At 40.9% G+C, this 24,770-nt stretch overlaps 1 protein-coding gene across 5 annotated transcripts in view; it reads right to left on the bottom strand.

Annotated features, from left to right (window-relative positions):
• CD109 (CD109 molecule) overlaps nucleotides 1–24,770 on the bottom strand; it is a 156,084-nt gene that overhangs the window by 61,891 nt on the left and 69,423 nt on the right. For all 5 annotated transcript variants that reach the window (XM_019651610.1, XM_019651614.1, XM_019651611.1 and 2 more), the window contains 2 exons: nucleotides 19,469–19,594; nucleotides 8,269–8,308 (listed from right to left, as the gene is read on the bottom strand). In XM_019651610.1, coding sequence (XP_019507155.1) covers nucleotides 8,269–8,308; nucleotides 19,469–19,594 — 166 coding nt within the window. The remainder of the gene's footprint in view (nucleotides 1–8,268; nucleotides 8,309–19,468; nucleotides 19,595–24,770) is intronic.

Consider the following 24,770-nt stretch of genomic DNA (forward strand, 5'->3'; position numbering starts at 1 on the left):
GGCGTAGGCTGCAGCCCCTGTGGCAGTGGGTTGCCATGGGCTACCCGTATGTAGCCAGCAGCCAGCGTGAGTGGCCCTCAAGCCGTGGTGAGCGGCCGTCCAGAAGCCGGCGACTGATCTGCCTCGCCCGGGAAGAGCACAATGATGGTGCCAACTTGGGCCAGTGAAGCAACATCCTACACAACTAGGCTGAAGAACAAAAACAACAACAACTTGTCTGTTCCCCTTCCCCACTTTCCCCAGCACTGTTCCCCTCCCCCAATTCCCCAATTAAAAAAAAAAAAAAGAATCTCCCTTTATCATTAACTTTTGCCCTTTTAATTATGATGTGTCTTGGTATGGGCCTCTTTGGGTTCATCTTGTTTGGGACTGAGCTTCCTGGGCTTGTATGTCTATTTCCTTCACTAGGTTAGGGAAGTTTTCAATCATTATTTCTTCAAATAGGTTTTCAATTCCTTGCTCTCTCTTCCTCCTGGTACCCCTATGATGCAAATGTTGGTACGGTTAATGTTGTCCCAGAGGTGTTTGGGTTTACTGTAAACAGCCTTGAAACCAAGTTTTGGGCAATTATTTGTTTAACACATAAGTAGCTACAATAGATTATACTTGAAATGAATTCTCCCTCCCTGCCTCTAACATTACCAGTCATCCCTGATAACTCCTGAATTTTCCATCTCTCTGTTTACTGTCCCTTTCCCCTTCAGTCTATAAACATTTCCAAGTCTTCTGTCATCTTGGTACTCCTTAAGGATCTTCTGATTTCTTCCTTGTTTCCTTAATGATGCTCTCTCTGATCCTCAAATGTTGCCCCTTCCCATCCTGAGCCCAATGCTCTTTCCAATCTCCAGACCCATAATGATCTCATCAACTCTCATGGTTTTTAACTGCCATCTCTATACTAAATACTCCTAAGTAGTTATCTCTAGCCCATGCCTCAACCTGGAGATTCAGACTCAAATCCACCTTCTAGATATCGCTGCCTGAATGTCATACAGAATGTCTTGGACTTCTTTATCTTGATTAGCCTCCACCAGGCACCCCTTCTTCACTCATTGCCTCTCCCCATGTTTTGTTAGATATCTGTTCTCTCCCATAATATCCTCTGTATAACTGAATCATTTTACTTAACCCAATATATTATAATTATCTGCTTGTGTCCACCTCCTGTAACAAAACATGAAGCCACTGAAGGCACAGCACCTAATGCAGCATGCCTTCAATGTCTGTTGAATGAAAGTATGTATAAATGAGTGAACAAGTTTATTCTTGTCCCCAGGTTGGTTCTTACAGGGTTCATCAGATTAGCCGCAGTTGTCATACAGTATCTCCTGCAAGATATTAAAATAACCTTCTCATGAGCAGACTCAGACTACCCTGAACAGGCACGTCATCTGTGACCCACAGAATAACCTTAACTCTCTGCCCTATATTTGGAAGTAATATGAATGCCAATGAGTGGAAGAAGTCAGCCATTATGGAAAACTGAAGAAAAAGCAAGAAATAAGTGCGTATTTCATTGTCATTTAAATTCTTCCAATAAATCAAAAATTCATTTTGTAACTGAGTGCTGACAGTGTGCTTTGTACCAGATGAGGTTTTCCCAGGGTGTTTATAAGTGGTGAAATGCAATTCAAGAAATAAATTATTTTACTGTCCAAGGGGTTTGAAAAGCAAAATTGGATTTTGTAATTTTCAACATACTGTCCATTAGGCAATCAGACCACAACAATTTTCACAATGAGTTATTTTTATGAAATATTTTTACAAAATATATAATCAAGAATGGTAAAAGACCCTGAAATGTTTAAAATTCATAATAATCCAGAGAATTAGTAGCAATTTATGCCACATATAACCACAAAAACACTGATACTGACTACTTTCATAAGTGTAGACAGGATCTGCATTCTTTCTCTAAAAAAGGCCAAACAGTAAATATTTTAGGCTTTGCAAGTGCGGGGGTCCAAAACAGGCCTCCCCCGGAAGTGCCACTTTGGCATGTGAATTATTTTGAGCTGAAGGCAGTAAAGACCCTGCAAGCTCATGAGAAACTCTTACCTCTCCCTTAAAGAATTTAAATTTGGGGTCTTGCCTATAATAAGAGTTATCACCAGAAATAACTTTGTATGACCTATTTATAGGACAAGACAAACTACTAAATACTGAACACTTGCTCTTATCATCCTGCAATGACCCCTGAATCCCCAAAGCACCTTACCTCATCCTTAGCTCAGAATGCTATATATACCTCATTTTAAATTTCTGTCTCTGACTCTCTCATGTATGTGGGGTTCCCATATGCATGTGATTAAAGTTGGTATTTTCTTTTGTTAATCTGTCGAATGTCAAATTGATTATTAGACCAATCGGAACAACCTAGAAAAGTAAAGGAAAGTTTCCTCCTCCCCACACAAGCCATATGGTCCCTGTCACAACTATTCAACTCTGCCATTGGAGTGCAAAAGCAGCCAGAGACAACACAGAAACAAATGAGACTGTGTTCCAATAAAACTTTATTTACAAAATGGGTGTTGGGCTGGAATTGGCCTATAGGCCAGGGTTTGCTGATCCTGGTCTAAAAAATAAAATTCATTTTGAAATTATTCTATGCTAATTATAGCTGAACTAAATTAAATTTGACTAAATTTAACTAAAACCGTACAGCCAAATCAACCTGAGGCCTTTTATAGGAAGTTGTATTTACTAAACAATTTTCCTTCAGTTGCAAAGAAACAATCTGCTTCAAAATAAGTTTTTGTTTATTCTAGCTCATCAAATACAAGTTGTGCTCATTCATTCTGCCAGCAACTGGAGAGAGAGGCTGACCTGAAGGCGTAAATACTTGGGCAGCATGTCTTCTAAGCAAACATCTTTCCAGGAAAGAAAAGACATAACTCATCAACATTTTCTGAGCTCTTCTTTCCCCAGTATGGTCACCATTCCATGAGGAAAGCACTTCCTTAAAAGCACATATATTCACTTTCTATTTGTATTAGATGTAAGCCTGTTTCAATTAGATTTTCTAAACAACTTCTAAAGCAGAAATGGAAAAGAACCAGGATGTTTTCTCAGTAATCTACGCGATTTCTTTATCTCCTTATCCCTAAGTCAATAGTTGGTTGTGAGGGTGTATATATGGAAATCAATCAAATGAAGGGAGACAGAAAGAAAGAAAACACTATTTTTACTACCCTCCTAGGAAATATGCTGACTAGAGTGCAAATTGGAGACATATGAATTAAAAAACTGTCTATTCAGTTACAGAATTTCCCTCTTCTAACCATGAAGCCATCCAACTCTTGAAAGGATTTCTATTTTTAACAGACTTGAAAGAATATGGCACATTACATGACCATTAAAATAGCTGTTCTTTTTAAAATCCAGGTCAGCTTCTTTCAACTCTTGCTTCTAGAGTTAAAACAAACCAAAAAAAAGCCAAAACAGAACTAAGGTGCAGGATGGGTTATATTTGTTTGCACATTTAGGGTCATTTCAATTCTCCCAAAGTCTGCTTCAGCATTGATCTCCAGTGTCTGGATTTAATTTTTATTTAAAGAATCAGAAAGGAACTAGGGGCTGGCCGGGTGGCGCGTTAGTTGGGAGCTGGCTTGGGACGCCAGATCTGAGCAGCAGGGCTCCTGTTCGAATCCCACATTAGGGCCAGCGATGCTGCGCCCTCTACAGCTAAGATGATGAACAACAGCTCGACCTGGAGCTGGGCTGCCCCGAATTGCCAGCAATGGCATAGGCTGCAGTGGGGCTGGCTGGTAGCGTGCCTGAGGTTTCGTGAGCTAACGTGAGCTGCCGTGAGCAGCCATCCAATGGCCGGCGAGTGACTGCCTCACCCAGGAAGAGCGCAATGATAATACCAACACGGGCCAGTGAGGCAACACCCTCCACAACTAGACTGAAGAGAGGAAATACAGTGACTTGTCTGTACCCCTCACCCAATTTCCCAATAAGATCTTTAAAAAAAGGGGAGGGGGACCAAATTTTTTATATCCACATATAACAGGATGTTAAAATGGAACTATTTCAGACTCAGGTTTGGCTGTGTCCCCCAAGACAACAGATGCCAACTACATCCATATTCCAAAGTGAGGTGCAAAACTAGCATTGCAGGACTTGCAAAGGATGTTTCCAAAAACTGGTTTTGCAACTCTCAACCAAAAAATGTCAAGGTGAAAATAAACTAGAAGGGAATTTTAGGTGAACACTTTTGATGGGCTAGGAGTCCCACACATGCCATGCCCAGGGATCAGGTGGGAGTTGCTTGACCCTCATTTCAAGTCTAGGAAAGGGTTGTCAATAGGACAAACAGAGAGCTGGATGTGTATCCCCAGGAATGTTCTCAAGTTGTCAGTGGGCAGGCACTTGACACGCCTGAACAACCTAAACAGCAAATACTGCTACTGACCAGCTGCACAGATGGGTAAGCTCTTTAAGAGAATGTGCTGGGTTGGGTGGTCTGCACCTGATGCATTCCAAGGAGCAAAGAAAGCTTGAGCATTTTCCCTCAACTAGATATGCAGAAAAGAGAAAGCCAGCATGGGACTGCCTTCTGTTGTGATCAAAACCAGCCTTCTGAGGGGTAAGTCCACCTCAGAAGATGGAAGCTGGAGATGTAGATGCCCAGGAGCTGAAGAAGGAGCTATGAGCTGACAGTGGGAGGAGACATATTCAAAAGCATCAAAGACACATCAGATGAGAGACCTCCCAGCAACAGTAGAGGTGCTCCAAAGTACCCACAAAAGAGTTCAAAGAAAAAAAAAGTGCTAGCTTTAAATGTCTGCCAGCCTTGAGAGTTCTGATGCCAGATAACAGCAGTATTACATTCACCCACATTAAATTGCCATTTTTGTAGGACAAATACTGGCAAATTCATATGACTAATTCTTACACATAAAGTTAGAATTTTTTACCACTCTCCTCTCTTCCCTCCACCCAATTCAATCCTGGGAGAATCCAACACAGCCTAGTGAGTGGGGAACAGGCAGACAGACCAGAGAAAACCCAAGCTGAGAGATGGGGACACTTAATTTTATTGTACTGGATCTATTAGTTACTGAATGTAGACTGTTTTGTGTGTGTCCATGTAACCAAACATGACAGTATCATTTATTACCAAAGAAGAACCAAAAAACGGTGGGAGTTGCCTTACATTTCGTCCAAGAAATAGGGAAAAATTGGTCCCACAGAACAGGATTAAATGGCAAAAGCATAACGTGGTTTTGTTATTGCATCTGTCCAGTAGTACACATTCCACTCCACAGTTAACATCCAAATAACTGGGCACACCAAACCCGCCAACTGTTCATGCTAAGAAAGGCTGGAGATAGAGAGGCTATCCCCATTTCTGACTCTTAAGACATTTCCCCAGTGAAACATTACGTTTAGAATTCTAGACTGATCCACAAAAGTTTACTTTATAATACGAATGATATGGTATTTTTGCTACTGTCCCACCTAATACTATAATAATTCTCTCCTTCTTATGAACAAAAGTTGTAAACAATCTATCTATGTTCTTTATTGCCCTTGTTGTCTGGATTCCGCCTCTACCGTTGAACGGGAACAGATGGGTGCTCAGTAAGTGGTGGCCGCTTGCCTCTGCTAACTACCCATCACATCTCCCAGGACTCGTTATCCTGGAGGCCTCTGAGCACCTCAGCTTGGCCACCCTCTCTGAGTCCCTTCCCCTCTGCTCTTTGGCTGCGCCCTCTTGGTTCTCTCTTCCCAAACCTGGCTGTTCTTTCTGTTTGGCTTTGGGTGGCTCCTCTTCTCAGCTCCTGAATGTAGTGATTTCTGACCGATCATTCAAAACCCCACCTGCTCATCTCTCTCCCCCACACCGAACTTCCAGCTCTGACCTCCTTAGAATTTGTCATCAGTGATTCTCCCAAAGACTACTGAAATCCCAGAGTCACCAATGTTAAAAGATAAACTGAAGGATATTAAAAATGTTACCAGTACATTCAAGCAAAACTCGATTGGAATCAGGCAGCGCCAGACCAGAAGCGGTCAGGAGCACTCCCCCATAAGAGCTCAGGGAGATAACTTCTATAGAGAAGATGGTAGCAAAGTAAGGAAATTGCTGATTGGCTAAAGCTTAAAGCCTAGTGTGTGGCTGTTTGTGACTGGGTGTCCTTAGTGTTTTCATTTCATAACTTTGAGGCATTTATATGCTTAGATTTTGGGTTGCTTATGTAGGTCACCACAGCATCAGAGCCACATCACTCGAATGGCCTCCTTATTTATTTAATGTAACACCTTTTACTCCTCTTTCTCCTTTGCCCCTAGCATGATCCAGTCAGTCACTAAACCTAATGATTCTTCCTTTCAAGTGTCTCTTGAATGCATTCATTCCTTTTTAGATTTGCTGCGCCCCTAAACCAGCCCTCTATCGTCCTCAGACTGGGCTGTATTATATCCTAAGATAGAAGGTGGTCATGCATTTGTTAAACGATACTGAGCTCCTTGTAGGCTTCCCAACTTCAGTTCCTCTCCCTTCAGTCACCCCGTATGCTATGATCTTCCTAAAATACTATGTCATACTATTGTATTGCTTAAAAATTCTATAAAAAATCAAAAAGACAATAAACATTTATGATTTCTTTTGTTCGGGGGTTTATCATAAGTGCATCATTCTTTCTACTGAATAATGTTTTGGTGTTGTTACACTGAGCATGCATTACTTTTAATCAGAGAATAATAATAAAAGCATAATTTTTATATCTTTTACAATTTGAGTGACTCATTCACGAACATTTTTGCTTTCTTTGTCCTCAGAAGCCTTATATGAAATTTCTAACATTGAAATTCAAAGTAAAATAAGTTTTTAGAGCCCCCCCTAAAACACTGTCTACAAAATTAAATGTAAAACTTTAGCCTGATATCCAATACTCTCCACAACTCGATCCACAGACTCTTCCAACGTTCTCTTCCACTCCTAGTCTCTATTAGGCCTCCACACCAGGCAAGCACCTGTTCCCAACTCCACAGCTGTCACCGAGTTCCCGGCCTCCTTCCACCTCCACCCCCGCAGTCCCCATTCAAGTTCTACAGCGTCCAGTACCTCCATCTAGTCAGAGCATGGAATTTTTAAGGTATGATGAGGTTTACAAGTTCTCCGATCCAAGCCCCTCATTTCACAGCTGGGAAAACTGAGATCCAGGGCTGGAATGACTTATCTGCAGTCCCTCGTCTAAAGCATGAGGCACTGGGTCTCATGACTCCCAATTCACGTAATGCTCTTTGCATTTATTACATGAAGCCCTGCCTGATTGTGAGTTCCTTAAAAGTAAGGTCTGTGTGGGCCGGCCGAGTGGCGCATTGGTTAAGAGCTGGCTTGGGACGCCAGAGGACCCCAGTTCGGATCCCACATATGCAGGCCAGTGACACTGCCCTCTACAGCTAAGATGCTGAACAACAGCTCAACCTGGAGCTGGGCTGCCGTGAGTCACCGCCGGCGTAGGCTGCTGCCCCTGCTGCAGTGGATTGCCATGGGCTACCGGGGTGGCCAGCAGCCAGTGTGAGCGGCCAGCAGCCGCTGTAAGAGGCCGTCCAGAAGCCGGCAACTGATCTGCCTCGCCCGGGAAGAGCGCAATGATGGTGCCAACTTGGGCCAGTGAAGCGACGTCCTCCACAACTAGGCTGAAGAACAAAAGGACAGCAACTTGTCTGTTCCCGTTCCCCCAATTCCCGAATAAAAATCTTTAAAAAAAAAAAAAGCTGTGTATAACTTCAAAATAGCTATTCAAATTATAACTAATCCTTTGCTTTCACCGTCATCTTTCCGTCCTCTCTGTCCACCAACAACACAGTGGGTCGCACTGTTTTTATCTATGTGCTCCTAACTGTGATATTGTAAATGTAGCACCTGCAAGAGCAGGATTTACCCGAGTGAGATGGTCTTGACCAGTGCCTACCAAATGAAACCTATGGAAAACAACGGATGTTATGTTTTTTTAAAAAATACTGTACAAAATTTTAAACATATATGTCATGATCACAATAAAGTAGTAAACAGAATAGTTCTGCATAAGAAAAAGACTAGCATAATGGGACTATAGGTGATCTATTCCCTCCTTTATCCTTCATAATGACCTTTTATAAGTTTCAGTTTTACAAAGGAAAAATGATTACATCTATAAGAAACATCAAGAGTTTACCTCCATTGGGATTTTTCTTTTAAATAACACACCTCTTGGAAATGTGTCTTATCTCTGTAGAAGGTAATAAATGAAAAATAAATTGAAAAACTCTTACCATATTCTGAAACCTGAAATAATTGATGATATGTCTGGTCCTATTTGGCAGGAAGAAAAAAAAGACAAGAAAATATATGAGTTATTTAATTATTTTGATTGCTTACTTACCCCACAAAAAGATTTAGAAAGAAATTTTAATTACATTTATAATGATTTAATGATTTATTTTCATTTGCAGAAGTTTATTTTTAGTCTTCTACAACATGAAGTCTGTGAAACTTCATGGGTTTTTCTTGCTAATACATTAACATAAAAAGGTGACCTGATTCTATAATTCACTGTAGGCTATTTAAACGAACTACTTCATGTGACTTCCATCATTTGTGAAATGAGAACTAGATTACATTAGATAATTCAGGAATTTATGAGGCAAGGATAACATATGTCAAACTAACAAAAAAGGACTTCAAATTTGTTTCGAAGATCACTATAAAAAAAAACAATGGGAAAAAAACAAAGTTACACATAATTTATATATTTATAAATAATTAAAGATACAAAATCATCATGGACCAAAATCCTCTACCTTCCCAATTCTTGGAATTATTTTCTAGTGTAACCCTTAAATCAATACATCCTACCCTATTTTAACAGATATTCTTAATTATTTTCCAAATCAACAAAAAACATGTGGCCTATTATAACTGTTTTCCCTAACTCCTCATATTTCTATCTATCCATTTTAAATCATAGGTAATACATTAAATAGAACCATTTCAAAATAGCTACCACGAATAAAATCTGTATTCTAATTCTGATTCCCGCAGTTTAGCAAAGAAAATACACAGACGCAGGTACAATATTAGCTTTAAAAAAAAAAAATCATCCTTGGGCCGGCAGAGTGGCGTGTTGGTTAAAAACTGGCTTGGGATGCCAGAGGGCCCCAATTCGGATCCCACATATGAGGGCCAGTGACACTGCCCTCTNTCCTCCACAACTAGACTGAAGAACAAAAGGACAGCAACTTGTCTGTTCCCCTTCCTCCAATTCCCCAGCGCTGTTCCCATCCCCCAATTCCCCAATAAAGATCTTTAAAAAAAAGTAAGGTCTGTATCTTACCATCTTAAGATGTTTACTGACTGGCATTTCTTTCCACCTAACATACAATAGTAAAGTTCCATATTTTTAGCTTTTTGTTCAGATCTTTATTAATGTCCCTGTGCTTCAGCCTAATACCTACAGAACTGTGATCACAGAACACCCTGTTTTTTCCCTCTTTTACTTTTACCACAAGATTAGCAAAGACCTTTAAAATTAATAAGAAATCACAGTGGAAATATCACCCAGTAAAAGTGTCAGCATATGTATATTGACCTACTTAGAGAAAGGATCAATATGTGAAGTGACTAAAAACGTTTACTAACATTTATATCTTCCTTTCCTTTCCTGTTTAGAACCTAAACATCTGTGGCTTAAACTGCAGGTGTAACATATTTCTCCAGGGGTTTTCAACCTGGACTAACATCAGGATCAATAAATAGAGATGCCCAGTTCCCACCTCAGAGCCACTGAGTCAGAATTAACAAGGCTGCAGCCCAAATATAACAAATGCATTCATTCATCCATTCCTTCAACAGGGAGTTATTGCACTTAAGTGCCAGGCATTGTGCTAGGTGATGGGGACACACTTCCCTGTCACAGAGCTTTTGATCTAGTGGAAAGAAAGATATTTACCAAATAATCACATACATACACACACACACACACACACACACACACACACACGTAATAATGAAATGAATTAAAATTACAAGAAATTATGTAACCTGAAGATGAGGCTCGAAAAGCAGCATTAGATCAGGTAGGGCCTTGTGTAGGCCCCAGTAAAACATTTGAATTTTATCCTGAGGGCAACGGAAAGCCTTCGGAGGGTTTTAAGCTGAGGAATAATGGGATCCAATTTAATGTTTAGATTACTTTTGCTGCTGTGTAGAGAATTGATTGCAAAGGGGAAAAATTAATTTAGGGAGATCCATTAAGAGACACTGCAAATATCTAGGGGAAATACGATGGTGGCATGGACAAAGAAGGTAGAGGTGAAAATAAAGAGAACTAGATGGATTTGAAATATACTCAAGGGTCACATCTATGGGCATTGGTCAAGGCCTGAGTATGAGAGGTGAGAGAGGATGAGACGTCATGGAAAACTCCAAAGTCACCAGCTTGCACAATTGGAAGGATGGTGGAGTTATTCGGTAAAATAGAAAACGCTGGAGAAGAGCCAAGTGCAGTGGCAGAAGACCATAAAAATGATATTGGACATGAGGAATTTGAGATAGCTTTAAAACATCCAACTGGAGAAGTTAAGTAGGCAGATGGTTATATAAATCTGGAACTCAGAGCTCTGGGTTCTCTCAGAGAGACAAATTTGAGAATCATGAGTGTATAGATGGAAAACAAAACCGTGTCTATGGATGAGCTTGCCTAAAATGAGAAATGAAAGAAACTTAAAACCATACCTTACAACATGCCCATATGTAAAAGAGAAAAAAAATGACAAAAGAGAGGAATCCAGACAAGTGGAAAGAAACCAAGGTGCCAAGCTGGAGTGAGCTGGGGAAGTGGGAGGCAGAGATTAGACAACCTTTTTTCCCCCCCAGAGGCTAATGAGTTATAATTTTTCAAAACTCCCTCTATGCATCATATAGAAATTAAGCATCTTATAGAACTATACACACACATCTCACCAATGTCAAATTCCTGCTTTTGATGTTGTACTATAATAATGTAAGCTATACGCATTGGGTGCACTGTGTAAAAAGTACATGGGACCTCTCTGCACTATCTATGAACCTTCTTCAAAATAAAAAGTTCTTTTAAAAATTGATCATCTTATGGCTCATATCACCAAGATTATACAGTCTGCTAGGTGATAGCAAGCTAATCCTTAATAATATATTAGAGGATATTAGAATATTACCCTTACCAGATGACCTATATGCTGTAACATGAGTCTCCTAGACTCAAATCCTCCACCTAAAGCTGTGGCTGTTGTGGTCAGAATCTGAGACACTTTGAAAACAATCCAATGTGTGAAGGAATGATCTGTGTGTGTGGAACCCTTAAATCACGTAATAGAGGTGGTTTACCAATGCATACAGCAACCCCTGTTGATGCCTGAATTCAACCAAAAAGGTGAACATCTTAAAACAGCAATTGCTACACATATTAAATACTTTAATGTTATAGACTGAAAGTATCAAGAAATCTAACTTCTAGCTCTGCCGCCGCCATAACACTGTGGAAGCCTAACCAGGTCAACTTCTCTCAGATTCTTCCACCATAAAATAAGGAGATAGATCTGGGTAACCCCTAAGATCCTCCCCAGCACTGAAACCCTATGATATGTGCTAATGGTTTCCTCACATTCTTCGTTTCACTGATGATCAGGACTTGCTGAAGTTTGATCTCAAAGTTTTCTGACTGAGGCCAAAAAGATGTACCTGAAGAGAGAGGTAGGTAAGAGACATTTGAAAGGAAAGGCACTCCTACGATAGCTTGTGGAAGGAAAGAACAAGACAAGGAAATCTTCAAAAAAATCAGCTTGGGGTCCAGAATTTAAATGCACACCAGCAACAGGACTGATGTTAGCAGATCAAATCACTCAATAATGTCACAGGAATAATATGGCACAAAAATTGTGAGTGCATTTTGAATTGTATAAGAGATTACGATATTCAGTTCTTGCCTGAAATCTTTTTTAGTTTTCAAAATTAGGAAGTCCAGAACACGAAATCCAAAAACCTGTTTTCCACTGGCTCACAGGTGCACCAACTACAACAACTATATATATTCTCAAAGTAAAAACATATGCACAGAATTCTACTAAGTTGTAGTATCCTATATAAGAGTGGAATTATAAGTCAAAGAACATTGCAAAGGATAATAATCAATAGCAGTAGCCTAGGAGAAAGTGTTCACTCACTCTATTCACTCATTCTTTCATCCCATTAGCATGAATGAGTTCCTACAACAGGTGGGATACTATATAAGAGGAAATATGAAAATTAATAAAGTAGAACTCATGTCTTCAAGAAACTCACAGTCTAATAAAGGGGTTCAGAACAGACCTCCCCAAGATGTGCCATATTGGCATGTGGATAATTTTGAGCTGCAGCCTCATCAGAAATTTTTACTTCTCTTTTAATGAATTTAAATTAGGGGCCTTGACCATAATAAGAGTTATTACCAGAAATAACTTTATGACATGCCTGTCGGGCAGGGCAAACTTCTGATTACTGAACATCTGCACATCTCATCATCCTGCAAGGAATGATTTTCCTCCCCTCTGAAACCCCAAGGCACCTCAGAAGGTCACAGATACCTCATTTTAACTTCTCATCTCTGACTTGCTCATGTATGTGATGTTCCTGTGTATATCTATGTATTAAAAATGATTTTTCTCTTGTTAATTTGTCTCATGTCAATTATTAGACCAAGTGGAAGAACCCAGAAGAGTAGAGGAAAGTTTTCCCACTCTCCCCCGACTAATAAATAAGGCAGCCATATTTTTTAAAATCACACTTGATCACAGTTTGGAAAGATGAAAGGAATTCTCGAAACTGATGGTGGTAATGCTTGCACAACAATGTGATTGTACTTGATGCCACTAAACTACACACTTAACAAAGGTTAAAATGGTAAATTTCATGTTATGTATATCTTACCACAATTTTAAAAAAAGGAAAAAATACTATACTGATCAATAAACGCTGTAGTAGAAGTGTGTATAAGGACTCATGAAAGAACAGAAAATGAAGTGCTAACCTCTGTTAATTGACGCTCTAAGAAATAAAATTCTAAAAACAACCCACCCTCCCTTTCTCACTGCGCATGGAAATAAGAACTTGAGGTCTTGCCCAAGAAAAGCAGCCTTTTAAGCAGAGGCTAACAAAAGTATTCTGGAAGCCACATCCACATTCCAGAGAGGATGCCACTGTTTTCTGACCTGTCACAATTTGCTCCATGCTTTCTGTTAAGCTGTCATCACAAGCCAGGGGGGTTGACCAGATGCTACTTGTAGAGTGCTTCAAGGATGAGAACTGTCCAAAGAAAGATGTGCTCTTCTGCAAAGGACAAACAGCTCCAGACCAACCTGACAGCAGAAGCAAACTAACCCAGGGAACAGCTGGACAGCACGGCTGGAAAGATAAGGAGCATTCTCAAAGGCTATAAAAAAAGCCTTGACTGCAGGCAGCCCTTATCTAACCTTTCCACAACAACTAACTCAAGTAGATGTTACTTAGAAACAAGGGAACAATTCAAATGAGACTGCTTCTGAATTACGTAATAGTGTGACACCCACCAAGTATTATACAGGGCTCCAAAAGGGGGATTTCAATCCTCAGAGCTATTTATTGAGTTTTCTACCTTCTATTCCTTGTCCCCATCTCCAGCAATGGCTTCTGAGTGAGATGAGGACTGAGAAACTGCAGTCAGTCACAGGTAAAAGAGACCACAAGATTATCTAGTTCAGTGTTTCCCAAGCTAGCTATGTATCCAAATCACCAGAGAACCTGTTGTAAAAATACAGATTGTCCCAAAAAATTTGATTCGGTAAATCTTGGCTGTCAGGGGGCTTCATGGAGCTACTCACCTAAAGAGGTAAAGTAGCTCAGAGTCTCACCACTAGGGAGTTCAAAAGATAAATCAGGACCCTGCCCCCAGTTCAGCACCTTGTTCACTACCTGACATTGCCTCTCAGCAGAATAGATGGAAACTAAAGATGCCTGGGCACAAACCAGCATTCCTCAAAATGGGGTCCAGAAAACAAAGAGGATTTCTTAGAGTGCTTATTTAAAATGGAAATTCCTAGGTCTCGTGCCAGCAATACTGACTTGTAATGTGGGGATGGGGCCTGGACTAGCTCTTGAACAAGCTCCCCAGTCAGTTGATTCTTAGGCACACTGATGTTTGAGAAGAACTGGTAAGTTCTACTAGCAGGAGCCTCAAGTGGGAAACTCAGCTGCATGAGCTGCTCGGGAAGGGAAAACAGGTTTCCATCTGCCACTGAGGAAAGAGAGCACAGGGCTGCGATTACCACATGAGCAGAACTCTCAGTGACGAGGACACTCCCTTTGGATTCTCAGAGGAATAGGCGTCCCAATGCTTGGGTCACCCAGAGGCCCAGAACTCTGGGCAGTGGGCTGCCCACAGGGAGAGGGATGGTGTGGCCAGACATTAGCCTTTCCTTTATAGAACCTCCAAAATTGCCTTCTAATAACTTGGAATGCACTTTTTAAATCATAGATGTAAGAACATTTGCAACTAAATCAGGTATATACATACAAGGGAACATTATTCAGCCTTTAAAAGGAAACAATATTGACATATGCTACAACATGGATGAACCTTGATGATATTATTCTAAGTGACATAAGCCAGTCACAGAAAGACAAATAGTGTATGATTCCACTTATATGAGATACCTAGAGTAGTCAAAATCATAGAGACAGAAAGTATAATGGTGGTTGCCAGGGGCTGGGGGCAGGGGGCAGGGGAAATGGGCAGTTATTGCTTAATGAGTGCAGAGTGTCATTTTTGCAAGATGAAAAGAATTCTGGAGATGAATGGTGGGGATGATTGTACAACAGTGTGAATGTATTTAATACCACTAAACTGTATACTTCAAAACAGTCAAGAGTAAATTTTATCTTATATGTATTTTACCACAAAAAAACACATTAGGAAAAAAAAAAAAAACATTTGCAACTATTTGGGAGAGCCAAGGATACCTAAGTCTATAGAGAGACACCTAGAGATATGGCACCTAAAGAAGTACGGCAAACAGTGAAAACATAAGCAGTGTTTAACTTTTAAAACAAGTTATCTGGGGCCGGACGAGTGGCACGTTGGTTAAGAGCTACCTTGGGACGCCAGAGGGCCCCAGTTTGGATCCCACATATGAGGGCCAGTGACACTGCTCTCCACAGCTAAGATGCTGAACAACAGCTCAACCTGAAGCTGGGCTGCCATGAGTCACCGGCGACGGCCTAGGCTGCAGCCCCTGCTGCAGTGGGTTGCCATGGGCTACTGTGTGTGGCCAGCAGCCAGCGTGAGCGGCCAGCAGCCGCAGTGAGCGGCCGTCCAGAAGCCGGCGACTGATCTGCCTCACCCAGGAAGAGCGTAATGATGGTGCCAACTTGGGCCAGTGAAACAACATCCTCCACAACTAGACTGAAGAACAAAACGACAGCAACTTGTCTGTTCCCCTTCACCCAATTCCCCAGCACTGTTCCCATCCCCCCAATTCCCCAATAAAAAAAAATCTTTAAAAAAAAATGCCACTTTATCTGCACAGTCACTACAAACCAAAGCTCTGATATGTCCTGTATTTATAATACGTTGTCCTTCAGTAGCAAAACTACGATCAGTCCATATTTTCTCTAGAGACAAAACAGGATTTCAAAACTCTCTCCTGAAAATAAATATTTTTCCCCTCCCTGAGATTGATCACTGAGAATGGTCACTGCCTTAGGAAAACAAAATATCATTTACAATCGTGGACTATTTAAATAACAATGTATTTCCACCATAGTCATTATTCACTGTGGAAAGAAAAGGAGTTTAATAACAAGCAATATACAGTCCTGAATGCTATGCTGGAGTCAAGGAAAGATAAAAACCAGAGACCAAAGCTGCGTCTGGTTGCTTCTCATAACTTTTCTTTGATTATACTGACCTCTGGTGGCCTTTGAAGGACTCTTTTTTTTTTTTTTTAATAAAACGGTTTATATTTTTCTTTAGAGTGTGCCTTAACTTATCGCCTGGGGAAAATCCTTTCACAATGTATGAGTATGTCAAATAAGTATTCTGCACACTTTAAATATCTGACAACTTTATTTGTGACTTATACCTCAGTAAAACTGAGGGAAAAAACATTACATCACCAATCATAAGTACTTGACCAACATGCTTGTCTTGAAAAGGATAAGGACGCTTTATAGAATGCGGAAATGAGAAAATTATATTTAGTTCAAGACAAATGACTACTCTATAGTTTTCATACATTCATGTAATAAATAATTGGCTTCTATGTGCAAAGCATTATGCTAGGTCCCAGAGATACAGGGGTGAACAAGCCCCCCCCAAAAAACTATGAGGTACCACCAATTAAAAGTGACATGAGTAGTGCTCGCTTCAGCAACACATATACTAAAAGTGACATGAGTGAACCCAAAGTAACACAGAGTGCTTGCTACAGGAATTTCTGGAGGGGTTAAGCCATTTTAGATGATGAAGGGCAAAATCAAGTCGCTTGAATAACAGTAGAAGGAAAGTGTTCCAGGGAACAGTACAGGAAGGCTCTGGGATAAGACAGAGTGGTGAGTTTAAGAAACTCAAAGGATATATGTCTAAAGCATGGAGTTCAAGGGTAAGGGTGGCACTTAACCGGAGCTGAGGCCTGAAGGCTGAAGAGGTGGGCAAGGGCCAGGTATTATAAATGTTTTTAATTTTTTAAGTACTAAATTTTCTTATCTTGTTTTCCTACCACAGCAACATGACAGGTCAAGTCCACAGACCACTACATGAGAAATCCTATAATTCTTTCCACCTACAATCTCACATCTTCCACAAGCCTTTCTCCACTATTTTGCCCTCCTCTCTCCTCTGGTACTTATTCTGTTCACCACTCACTGAACAAATTAATCTCTCGGAGGCTGCCACCCACCTGTGACTGCCCTGCCTGGTCATTTTTTTTTTCATTTTTTAATATCTAATTTTATTTCTGGTTATAGAAACAAATGTTAAGAGGAGAAACAATACTTCCCCATCCACATACAACAATACATCAATTTAGTAGATAAAAGAACAGTTAAAATAAATGAAAAACAAAAGAAATTTTAAACTTTGTTACAGCTTTAAAACATTAACATCTGATACAATTAGAAATCACATTCAGATCTCAAAATTTAAAAAAACAAAAAGTATGGCTCCTTATTTAAAATAATACTGTCTCTCATTTGAAATGGAAATGCAGGCCGGCCCAGCCACTGTGGGTCTCCCTTTCTTTCCAATGGTGGCGCTGGCTTCCCGCCACTTTATAGTATACCAGTGCTTTTTAAAGCACTGATTATTAATCATTTTGTAAAAAAATACTTCAGACTGCCACTGATAGAGAAAAAAAATTACACTCACACACACACGTGTGTGAATGGAGCAAAAACAGACACCTGATTCAAGGGAAGCCCATGCACCCACGCAGAGGCTTGCTTATAGGGCCCTGAAGACAATGGCTGTATAGCTGAGTCAATGTAACTTGGACCATAACGGTTGGCAGAAGAGTAAGAGGGAAATGGAGCAGACCTGAAAGGACAGAAGGAGCAACTGGCCCCAGAAGCACTGGTGCTCATCCTTACAATAAACTCTCCTTATCCCAGTGAGACTCCATCCTTAGAGGTGCCTGATGGACCTCCTGGACGCAGTACCTTAAACATTTAGTTGCTCTCCTATTGCACTGCGTTCTGTTTTCCTGTCACCATGTGTCATTTAACTTTTATCACATTATTCATCTCACCACAACAATGGTCTTTGAAGGGAGAGATCACATTTAGCTTCCTTGTATTCATCACAGCACTATAAGCCCTCTCAACACAGGATGGATGGGTGGATGGATGATGGATGGATGAATGGATGATGGATGGATGGAGGGAGGGATGGAAGGATAATGGATGGATGGATGGATGGATGATAAATGGATGGATAGTGGATAGATGTATACAAACAAACAACTGATTTCCTGGAGAATTTGTAGTGAAACCAAAAAGTAGGAACTGAGAATAAAATCCTAACTCCTTAAACTCACAATCTGCTTCCTAATCTTCAATCCCCATCCATGTTCACATGTTCCAGTACCCCCAAACTTCTCCCAAATCCCCAAACACAGAAGGCTCTTTTCCATTTTCCCTGCCTCTACACAAATTCTTCTCTCTTCTGAGTCTCACAAATGTCTACTCTTTCCTCCTTGACTACGAGCTCAGGTGTCTGCAGGCCCTAGTGTTCATCACCCCTGCTCTAGGTTTCCATTACTCCTGGTACACATCTCTACACTTTCTCACTTCCTAGCTGTCTCCCCCTCTGTGGCACAACCTCTCCACGAGCCCATGGTGCTCGTCAACATTATGCAGATGCTTAAAAACCATGTGCTGGCTAAGGTAGACTAGTTCTGCTTTTAGGATATGGCCCAAAAAAATGTTAACTAATGGGAAAAAAATTATTTTTTTCTTCATTAAGTACTTGGAACTTTTGTCTTACCTCAGGTCCTATGCTAATGAAGGATTATTCCTTCTAATACAGTGGTTCTCAGTGGAGAAGAGGGAGGGTATTTTCTCCCAGGGAATGGTTGGCAAAGTCTGGAGACATTTTTAGTTGTCACAAGTTGGAGGGCGGGGAGAGCTAGTACTGGAATCTAGTGGGTAGAGGCCAGAGATGCTGCTAAACACCCTACAATGCACAGCATAGTATCCACAACAAAGAATTCTTCTCTAAAATGTCAAAGAATCTTTGTCCAAAATGTCAACGGTTCTAATAGAATTATTTTTTAAAGCTCTTATTCATGAATTTATTTTAATAAATTTCAAAGGGAAAAAATTGGAAAATATTTAATGAATCTTCAAACATTACACAGTGACACATAGGAGAAAACCTGAGGCAGAGACATGAGGGTGTTTTAATGCCCCTGCCCTGTTAAATCTCAGAGCTATATGATTTAGCGGTAAATAAAGGAAGTAGGTGGGAAAGTTAGGGAGAAAGAGGATTGGGGAAGAGAAGATTGATGTGACTGTTTAAAGTCACTGTGTTTTTAAAAACAAAGACAAAAGTAGGTTAGTCCAATCTCATCAGGAGTCATTCTGAGACATAAAATTTGCCACATAATAGCTATGTATTCATCACTTACTTTTGAAATACTCAATGTATTCAATAAATAAATAAAATACATATCATTTCATCAGTTTTATACTAAAATGTGAAATGTTTTAACCTTGAAACATTATATTACAGAAACAGACAACAATGATTAAAACTCTAATATGTTATAATGTAGGCTAACCTATTGAAAAACATAGCAAATTATAAAATAAACCACTTAAATTATCTATGTTCAACTTAATGTTTTTTTGTTCACTGAGTAAATGACTTTGGAGATATTTCCCCACTTGACCTAAAATATATTCCCCCTAAAATATATTTATACTCACATTTACTTGAACTTGAATGGACCAGTCACCAAGTATTGGATGGGAAGATAACTGAAAAGTTTTGGAAATGACTCCATGATCACTTCTTTCTGACAACCACTGTTGAATCAAATTTGATTTGGGATCCTACAATGAAAACCATACATACATGTTAACTATACAAAAGCTGTACATATGTATCCTATCTAATTATGAGTAATCCTACCAGCACTCCCAGACACATCCAAAATATGGCACAGAGATAGTTTTTGGAAAATGTCAGCTCTATACTACTAAAGAAGACAAATCAAAATTTCTTCTTTGCTCATATCCTGAGAATATCTTGATTCCACTCTATCGTTTAATTCCTGGCATCACATTTCCTTCTACATGGAACACTACAATGTACACATCACCAAACCTGTGTTGTTGTTATTGCTGTTGCTAAAAGAAAATTCCACCGTAGAGATAACAGGCCCCATGTATGAAAGGCCCACCATGTGTCAAGCTCTCTGCCTTATCATTACAACTCACACATCATTCAGTCATTACAATTCTCCTTCAGGGTAGGATTATCCAACAGTATAGTTGAGAAAACTGATACCAAGAGAGGTTAGGTAAGCACTCAACTATAAGCGATTAGCATGGTCCAATATGACACCACCAATGCATGACGGAATTCAGGGTTCGAACCCATGTGTCTTTTAATTCAACATGCTTAACCTAGGGTATGGCATGAAAACACTTCGGCCTTCCTGTACTCTCCCAGACAACAATCCCTCCACGCAGCATTCATCCAAGCCAAGCGAGCATCATCCCAGATTCCTCTCACATTCCTAGCACTGTCAATTTTGTCTCTTTAATATCTCTCTAATTTCTCTCCTTTTTATTCTCACATCCAGCCATCATGTCCTGTTTTCGAACTATTGCAAAAAATCTCCCTCCTCCAGTCTTGCCCCTCCAATACATCTTTCCCGCTGCTTAACAGAGTTATCCCTCTGAAACACAAATCTGAGACTCAGACAAAGTGGTTGAAATGGTTGGCACAATTCCTGGTATACAACAAGCAGTGAATAAACACTGGCGATGATCATTATACTAGATCACTAGGTAATGACAGCTTTTGTGTGCTTATGGAATGAGGTCTACACTCCTTTGCATAGTTTACAAGGCTTAGGAATCTGACCCCATCTACATTCCTAGGCTCATCTTCCTGCAAACATACAAATTTGTTTGCAATGTACCCTAAAAGCCCATGCATCTAGGCCTCTACAATTGCTGCATGGAATGCCCTCCCTTCCTTGTCCAACTGGTGAGATAAGCCCATGTCTTACCTTCTATACATGCCTCCACCAGGCAGAAATGACTGCTTCCTGCAGAGCCCCTAGTGCAGCTGGAGTTTCTCTCTCTTGAATACATAGTACTAGTTAGCTGGGGGCGGGGCTCGATGTTTTGTTTGTTTGTTCCCCACTGTGAACTCCTGAGAGCAAGGATCAAGCATTTTCCCTTATTTTTATTCTCTATCCTTTGACTAGCGGTAGTGGGTTGGTCCAATTATTAGAAGCCAGAAGAACTCTCTCTCCCTGAGTGGGGGAGAATGTGAAAGTCAGGAGTAAGTACAATGCTGAGAATGGAGTAGCCAGAAACTAATTGTTAAAACCAAAGACCAAAAGCAAGACAAGCATAAGCAGGCATGTGTCCTTGGCCAGCTCCTGGACAGGCACTTACTTTATCAGCAGCTGGTACTACTTTGCTGCCACAGCGTGATGCATGGGAGGCCTACGGAGTTTAAAAGCTCAAAAACAAAGGAAGCAATACAAATAGCTAATAAATATATGCTGTCTAGTAGTTAAAAGAATGCAAATGAGGGTCGGCCAAGTGGCTCAGTTTGTTAAGAGCTCAAGCTCTGAGCAACAGGGTCACCAGTACGATTCCCACATGGGCCAGTGAGTTGAGCTGCCACTGAGCTGCCAACAGGTGGCAGGATGGCTCAGCTGGTGAGAGCACATACTCCTAACAACAAGGTTGCCGGTTTGACTCCCAATGGGCAGCCGGATCACGACTGGACTTGGAGCTGAGCTAGCTGCACCCTCCAAAACTAAGATTGAAGGACAACAACTTGGCTGTTCCCCTTCCCCCATTCCTCAGTAAAAATAAATAAATAAATAAAAGAATTTGTTTAAAAAAAAAGAATGCAAATGAAAACAATGGAATACCATTTTTCTTCTATCAGACTGACAAAGATAAAAAAAATAATAATAACAATAATTCCCAGCATTCCAAACTGAAGTCTTTGATGACTTTGCACCTAGAGGATCTGGAAAGTTGGGACTGACTGAGATAATCCCTCTGGTTTCCCAAGCCTGTCTTAGACCTAGGCCTAACTATCACCAACAGGAAGACACAGAGAACATAGAAACACCAGCAGTCTTTACAGAGCACATCAGGATTGAAACAGACTATTCATAGTACATCACAGAACTCATGCATTTGCAAATAGTCATCTCCTGCTGGGACACACACAGGGCAGCCACATATAATGTGAACAGTGCCCCTGTCATAGCCAGAACAGCTACATGACAGAGATGCTGGAAAAGCAGCCCCTCGTGCCCTCTGAATCACCTCTGGGTGGCTCTGGATCTCCATCAGCTGCCCATACACAGCACAGTGCCAGCTGCCTGAGGCTGGCTGTCCTGAGCAGGGAACTCCTTGGCTGGAGAAAGTGTCCAAGAAGTATCCCTGCCACTCCCTGGCGTCCTGGATTATGTACACAGTGTCCGTCCAGCACATATAATTAGAGAAGTCAAATCACTTAAAAAGGTGGCGCCCTCACCTGGCCAGGGATGAGGTTCTGGGTTAACTACTGCTGCTCCAGGCCAGAATGTCAGGGCAGTTATAGGATATACCCCCACACCAACACCTGTTCCCACATAAGGTCATTCACCTGTACCAAGAGCAACAGCTTCTTCAAGAACAAAGGTCAAGGTAGAAGCCAGCCATGCCAGCTGCCATCACAGTGTTGGAGGCACTTATTTCCACAGTGTTAGGCCAGACTGGCTGGAGGAGGCCAAAAGCAGGACAGAGTTGAGCAGGTTTTTCCTACTGCTGAAAGGCCTCTGAAGCCCCTTTCCTTCCTGAGAAGTTACTGAGGCAGGAAAAATTAATAATACCCAATGATTAAAAAAAAAAAAAACCACCCTGAATATGAACAGCCCTGAATATGCTGTGACGGTCAATACAGCTACACTCTACAGTCATTCTCGGCTGGACAAGATGGGTCCCAAAGGGTAGCCTCATAGCCATCGGATGCACCTCTCCATGTTAGCCTGCAGGTGGTGCTATGTTAAGGAATACAACTTGGTCCAAGTCAGGAAGGAGCTCTTGTTAAACTAAGCTCCACTTGGGGAAGTTTCTGGGAAGTTTTGACTAACTATTCTACACTGAAAGATGTAGAAAACATCACAGTCTGGTGAAGACTGGCCCAAAGGACCGTTTTCAGATGGAGGACTACAGCGAAACGGGTATGTACATCAATGCTATGACCTGGCCTCTGCACGTTCCAAGGAAAGAGGCAGCTAGACCTGAGTTCATATCCCGGCCTCACTGTGCGGATGCAGAAAGTAGAGGATAGCGACCCCTCATTCACTGTTCCCAAACGCTTTGCATTCCAGGTGGAAATGTAGTCTAAACTTCCCTCCCCTCGCCCCAGCCAGCAGGATCCCTCAGGACCTGAGGTAACAAGAGGAAGGTCTTTCAGAGCGCTTCTGGGAAAGCCAAATGGGACAGACTAAGTCCAAAACTGGAGAGAAGAGCACAAAGAATCTACAAATCAAAAGTTTGCAAAGCAGATACTAGAGCAGAATAGAGGCAAAATTATTAAAATGCCCAGGGCAGCTGTCCAGAATCATCAGGGTTAGTTCTGGGTTAATACCTAAAACAGGCAATTTATTCAGTGCTGATTTTTATTCACTTAAGGTAGAAGGAGGCAAATTGGGTGTAAACAGCCAGAGATAGGCAGGCATTTACTTCTAAATCCTCCATTTTACCCATACTTTCTGGCATATAGTAAGTTCTCAGTATATGTGGATAAATGATAAAGAATGGGATGAATGGAGTTTGTGAAGCCCTGCTCAGAGAATTACATGAATTCAGAAATACTATTCACTATGTCAGCTTGCTTTATAAACATTCCATTATACGGCAAAGGCAGAAATTCACAGAGCCACAAACTCTGAAGTAATCCTAATTCAATCCAATAAATGTGCTATGAGCACAATGCCAAACAATGTGGTATTTGCTACAAACACATCTTGGCTGGAAGTTATATACACATGTGTTTGCTTGCTTGATTTTTGTTTGTTTGTTTCATTTATAACAACAAAGAAACTAAGAATAGGAAGACACTGAACTAAAAAGCCAGAATTTACCTCCCATTCTATGTTATTCATCCAAACATTGAGGGTAACCTATGTCCCAGGACCAGGGACTTTCAGTTTTAAAATCAAGACAGTCCCAGGCAAACTGGAGTGAGTTGCTAGCCCTATTTCCTTGTAATGATCTAATGTCTAGTAGTCTCCTCAGCTTAAATATAAAAACCAGGTCCAGTGGGATCTCAATTGTCTTCGACTTGGTTCTCACAGGAAAGCACTCAGGCTGCTAACCATGCTGCCAGAGTGCTCAAGCAGCAGAGGCCACATGGCTCCCTGCCAAAGGAGGTTCCTATAATAATAATAGCTAATGTTTAGTGAGCATGTGCTATGTGCAAGGCACAATTTCAAATGCTTTACTTAAATTATCTCAATCCTCACAAAAAAAGTGTCTGAGATGTTATTACAGATAAGGAAACTGGGGCTCAGAGAGGTTAATTGCTTCCTCAAGGTCACACAGCCAGATCTATTCTTAGACCAGACAGCGATCCTTTTAAGATGTTAAGTCAAAGACATCATGCCTCTCAGAATTCTCCAGTAAATTCTCATTTCACTCAGAATAAAATCCAAAGTCTATATAATGGCCAGCAAGACCCTGTATGCCTGCCTCCTCCAACCTACCTACCTGCATCTGACCTCATCTCCTAATACCTGTCCCCTCAGTCCCTGGGCTCCAGCACACTGTCAGCTTGTGGTTCTCCCAATGCACCCAACAAGCTCCCACCTCATGGCTTTGGCATATGGTGTTCATTTTATTTGTATGACCTCATTCTTTTATTTCCTTTAGCTCTCTTCTCAAATAGGACTTCCTAATAACCCTTTAGGAAATAGCAAACTCTCACACACTCCCTCTTCCCCATTCTCTCTCATTCTCTCTCTCTCTCTCTCTCTCTCAC

The sequence above is a fragment of the Hipposideros armiger genome, unplaced genomic scaffold (genome assembly GCF_001890085.2).
Source record: "Hipposideros armiger isolate ML-2016 unplaced genomic scaffold, ASM189008v1 scaffold_162, whole genome shotgun sequence".
NCBI lineage: Eukaryota > Metazoa > Chordata > Mammalia > Chiroptera > Hipposideridae > Hipposideros > Hipposideros armiger.